The 4,938-nt window shown below is 46.4% G+C and overlaps 1 protein-coding gene across 1 annotated transcript; it reads left to right on the forward strand.

Moving 5' to 3' along the window:
* Positions 1-2,743: 2,743 nt before the first annotated feature.
* Positions 2,744-3,986, forward strand: LOC4329181 (uncharacterized). Its single transcript, XM_015771912.3, has 2 exons — positions 2,744-3,432; positions 3,531-3,986. The coding sequence occupies exons 1-2, from the start codon at positions 3,177-3,179 to the stop codon at positions 3,731-3,733; spliced, it is 459 nt and encodes a 152-aa protein (XP_015627398.1). The 5' UTR covers positions 2,744-3,176; the 3' UTR covers positions 3,734-3,986.
* The last annotated feature ends 952 nt before the right edge of the window (positions 3,987-4,938 follow it).

Genomic DNA, 4,938 nt, shown 5'->3' on the forward strand with positions numbered 1-4,938 from the left:
ATATATTATCACCACGTCCATACATGAATCAGGTATCATAATAAAGGGGATGACTTTTGCCTCATCGGTGCCCAGTCATATATGCCGGCCTTTATTAGATGTGGATATATCGTTACTTTTGCCTTGTCGGAACCTAGTAACGTTTATCCGCTCCTATCTGTTTGGACATGTTAATAATATCGTGACACCGGCCTCGTAAATACTCGGCCATAATTTTTATCTTCCAAAGATCACGAATAGCTCCCATGCGTGTGCATGGTAGCAAAATATATTTTGTAAAATACCGCTTAGATTGTCCAATCACCAATGAAAGTTGGACATATCTAGCGCCGTTGTTATCGGTATCATAGTAACAAATAGATGATCCAATCTCCAATGAGGGTCGGACATCTAGTTTTGAGCATAGAAAATATCAAATAGTATTCGGATAATCCGATCGCCAATGAGGACCGGACCACCCTTATACCATTGATTGTATAAATGGAGTTTGATGATAACCGTGTTTCGGCTCTCATCGATCTGGCTTTAATCATCAAGATCAAGATCGATTAAGAACACGCAGATGTTCCGATCGCCAATAAAGACCGAACATCTATTGTGTTTAATCTAGAAAATTAATATTTATTCAATGTGCTCACCATCCAACGCAAATATCCTGAATGGCGGCATGTTATAAATGAATCGACTTGACGAAGAACGCCGGCTGCGGTGTTTAATTCTCTCCGCAGCGGCGCCGGTTTGCTATCACCGGCCGGCTTCAATCTCCTCTCCTGATTTTCCTAATCTACTAAGAGGAATGGGATGAATGAAAATGGTGGTTGGGTGTCTCCTGTGGCGTCGTCCGCGTCCCAGCTCTAGATGGGTTATGCTCCTTATATAGGCAGCGGTGACGGAAACGGCCTCCGAATTTCCAGCGCCCCGTGCTAATCTTCGTGATAAGCCGACGCAGAGACGAGCCAATCCGTCGACGTGTACTGAAGTCTGGAGATAATTATGTGATTAACATGTCTAATGACAGTGAGCCCCATATGTTTAATCGCCACAGCCAATGACCATGCATGCTCACGTAGTAACGATAGCACTGCTTATTTCTTTTCTTTTAATAGCTCCAATCTTTTGAATTGTACGTCGGATTTAAAATCCATTTGAACCATTACTTTCTATTCAAATTATACAACAAAACGAGCCCAATATTGAATATATTCGGACACCGTGATATTTAATTTTTTTGGGCCCACATGTCATATAGACACGTCTCGTATATATTTAATAAAATTGGGTGGCAGATAATATTTTCGTACAAAATTAAATGCTCAATAATTTATTATATCTTATATGATTTTTTTTTTGCACAAAAACTCATCAAACACATTCATGCGAGTAAATTTGTCACTTTAGAATGAGCAGATATGGGAGGCTGGAAGTAAATAGAAAACTCGTTACTTTTGAAATGTGGGGAGACACTGGAAAAACAGAAAACTCAGAAAGAAAAAAAAATAGACGATAAATATTTTATTAAACGCGAAAACGGAAAAACTGGAGAGAATGAATGAAAAATGGAAAAATCTGGATGGTTAATATTTTACCATGCTCTTTGATGAAGATGAGATGGAAAAGAGAAAAAAGAAATACGAAAAGTGGGTGGTAAAAAACGAAAAAAAATGGACGGAGAAAATGTGGGATGCGTAGGAAAGGTAGGGTGGTAAAAAAGGGAAAACTAGAAGGAGGGAGCGTTGTGCGGAGCTCGAACTAATATTCCGTGCGCAGTGCGCATATTAGCGCCACCGTTATATTTCTTAGTTGATTTGTGATGCTTAGTTTGAGGGGTTTTTATATTTCAATTAATATTCGTCACCTTATTCGTTTCGATTTGTATTCGTGTCGCGTCTGTATTCGATTCTGTTTTCATATCCAGAATTCCGATTCCGATTTCAAGAATAAATTATAAAAATAAATATGATAGAGCTAATATTTAACCATATCCGATCCTTTTTATCATAATAGCTTATCACCACTAGATTTATCAGACGATATTAATGCTGAGCATTGGATGGGGGTTATCTTGGGTAGTAAGGTAGTAGGGTGAGTTTGAGGAGGAGGAGATTAAGAAGATTGGGAAGGTACGAAAAATGAGGTGAGCCATTAGCGCATGATTAATTGAGTATTAACTATTTTAAATTTGAAAAATAGATTAATATAGATTTTTAAAACAACTTTCCTATAAAAATTTTTTATAAAAAATACACCGTTTAGTAATTTGAGAAAAGTACGCGCGAAAATCGAAACAAAATCACTCTCTTTCTTCAGCTGCCGAACGCAGCCGTAGTATCGTCGAGTCGTGGCATACAAATCCTTTGTAGCTGGCCCTACAAGCGAGACAATCACGCACGTTGCCAAGGCGTGTACTTTCTTCGTACCTCCCAAGCAAACAAGATCCAGAAAAGCCGTTTACGATCCAACTGAAGCAGAGTATTAGCTGACGCAGTCACGCAGACGGCAGGTGAGGTCCGTCCAACGACGAAGCGATCGAAAACCCTAGCGAGCAGTAACGCGACCGGGAAAAACCTGCCTCATACCGAACCACCGACCGCGTCGACACCGTAGACCGTGCATCAGCCGTCCATCACCAACAACCAACGGCTCAGATCGCCTTCCCACCACGCGGCCGCCGAGCTGGACTCCTCATCCCCAGCTTCGCTTTCCTGTGCTTTTATATAGTCGGCCACGCGTCCCTTGAGCCCCCAACCAACCTAGCTAACCGCGCCGCCGCGCCGTTCTCCTCCCCACCCGGCCGCCGCAGAAGCGCAGACCATCACCGGATCTTTCCGCGCGAAGACGAGCACGCCTTGTGAATGGTGGGAGCCCGCACGACCTCCCCCGCCTCCCCGCCGCAGCCGGAGAGGGCCTCCTTCCGCAGCTTCGGTTGCTGCATGCAGGGCTGGCACCACCGCTGCATCGGCCTCGACCCGTGAACGCCTCGTCGCCGGCGACGAGCGCGCAACGGGCGCAGGATTTCGTCGATTCGATTCGACTCGACTCTCCCGCCTGATTCTTTTTTTTTTTGGTCGTGAGTTCTTCCTCTTCTTGCGAGAAAACAGAGAGAAAAAAAGAAAGTTAGGCAATTCTTTGATTTTAGTTGGATTTGTTCCGATTTGGCCGTTGCTCTACCGCCGACGATGATGAAGCTGGGCAAGGCGGAGTCCGCCCGCGGAAAGGTGGCGCCGGCCGGGTCCGGCGGCCGAGCGCGCATGCTGGTGACGGTGACCGTGCTCGGCAGCGCCGGGCCGCTGCGGTTCCTGATCGACGAGGGGGAGACGGTCGCCGGCCTCATCCGGGCTGCGCTCCGCTGCTACGCCCGCGAGGGCCGCATGCCTCTGCTCGGTGCCGACGCCGCCGGCTTCCTGCTTTACACCGCCAACGGCGGATCCGACGGTACGCCACCCCCGACTCCAGATCGGTTCAATCCGAGCAGTTTATTAGTTTGTTCTGTGTTAGAACCTCGCTTATCTGTTTCTCGCCGTGGTGTGCAGCGCTCAGCGCCGACGAGAAGATCTACTTCAACGGCTGCCGGAGCTTCCTGCTCTGGCAGAAGGCGGCGCGCGACACCATGGCCAAGGGCGGCCGGCCTGAGCTGGCGAATGTCGCGACCTGCAATCCCTGCAAGAAACGGGGCGGCGGCGGCTGGAAGGGCGGCCTGAACAAGTTCCTCCTCAGCTTCAGCTTCAAGGTGTGAGAGCCACCGATGCCTCCGTAATCCGGATCGAGCTGATCTCCTCCTGCCGGAATCGTTGTCCCCGAGTTCATCACTACAGCTGGTCGGGTTGCGCGTAATAATTCGACGATGCTTCTTTTTCAGTCGTCAGTGTCAGTTGCTTGGTTATTTCGTTCAGTTTTGTCAATCTAGTCGCATTTTCTCGTCCTGTTGCAAACTCCTATCTACATGTCAGCATCAAAATTATGAATAAAATCACCGTGTCCCGATGATATTTTTGCTTGTGCTTGTCGTTTGCTTAATTCGTTGTATATTCTAGTGATTTCCTCTCTAATAATGTGACAGTTGCTTGTGAGGTGTTCAGTTCACCAGAGAATTTAGATGTCGAGTTCAATTTTTAGTCGGAGCCGGGGATGAAGTAGACGAGTTGATGTTGTGTTCCAGCGGGTCGAGCATCATCGCCTCATCGGTGGCGGTGACGCCCGGCGCGCGCGGGATTGCGACGTGATACACGATGAACGAGCATCGGCAGCTGGATGGATGCTGTACGGGCGCTGTGTGAACATGATATGCACACCGCTGGCAGCATCCAGGTTCCAGTGGACATACGTGCGTGATTTCTGATCTGCCCTTTGCTTGGCCCCAAAGGTCTTTTGGTGCTTGGGATCCAGACATGCAGCACAGGACAAAAGGTACACTCCAAAGTGCGTATCACAAAGTGAGAAATCATGCTATTTCGTCGGCAGTTATCATTTTATTTATCGAGTAGCTAGCTTGCACGATACTTTCATGCTTCGAATGTAACCTAGAATTTATATATTCTATATTCGCGTGAAATTCTTGATAGTGTCGATATACAACATTATGACATTTTACTAATTTGCCTCATACATTGATATATGGATTCAGTTGTTAATTATAAAGTAAAATGCATCAGCGGTTCTTAAATTTGTCATGACGTTTCACTTATATACACGAACTTATAAAGTGCGTATCGAGTCTCCTAAACTTGGTTTATTGTATCATCCCTATCTAAATTCTCGTTTGACCGCGGTCTTACCTACGTGGCGTGTCGATGACATGGTGTTTTTTTTTCCTTTTCCCCCTTTTCTTTTTTGTCCTCTTCTTTTATCTTCTTCCTCCGCTAGAGCCACTTCAAGCTCCCCCATGCCGACCACCGTCATCGCCAAGCGTCGTTGCTGTCGGAGGAAGAGGCCGAAGAAGAG

Source organism: Oryza sativa, chromosome 2 (assembly GCF_034140825.1).
Source record: "Oryza sativa Japonica Group chromosome 2, ASM3414082v1".
Taxonomy (NCBI): Eukaryota; Viridiplantae; Streptophyta; class Magnoliopsida; order Poales; family Poaceae; genus Oryza; species Oryza sativa.

What these genes read in the sequence shown, in the direction of transcription:
- LOC4329181 (XM_015771912.3), top strand. Translation starts at nt 3,177, where the DNA reads ATGATGAAGCTGGGCAAGGCGGAGTCCGCCCGCGGAAAGGTGGCGCCG. An exon ending in CGCCAACGGCGGATCCGACG is followed by an intron (nt 3,433 to 3,530) that starts GTACGCCACCCC and finishes CGTGGTGTGCAG; the next exon opens with CGCTCAGCGCCGACGAGAAG.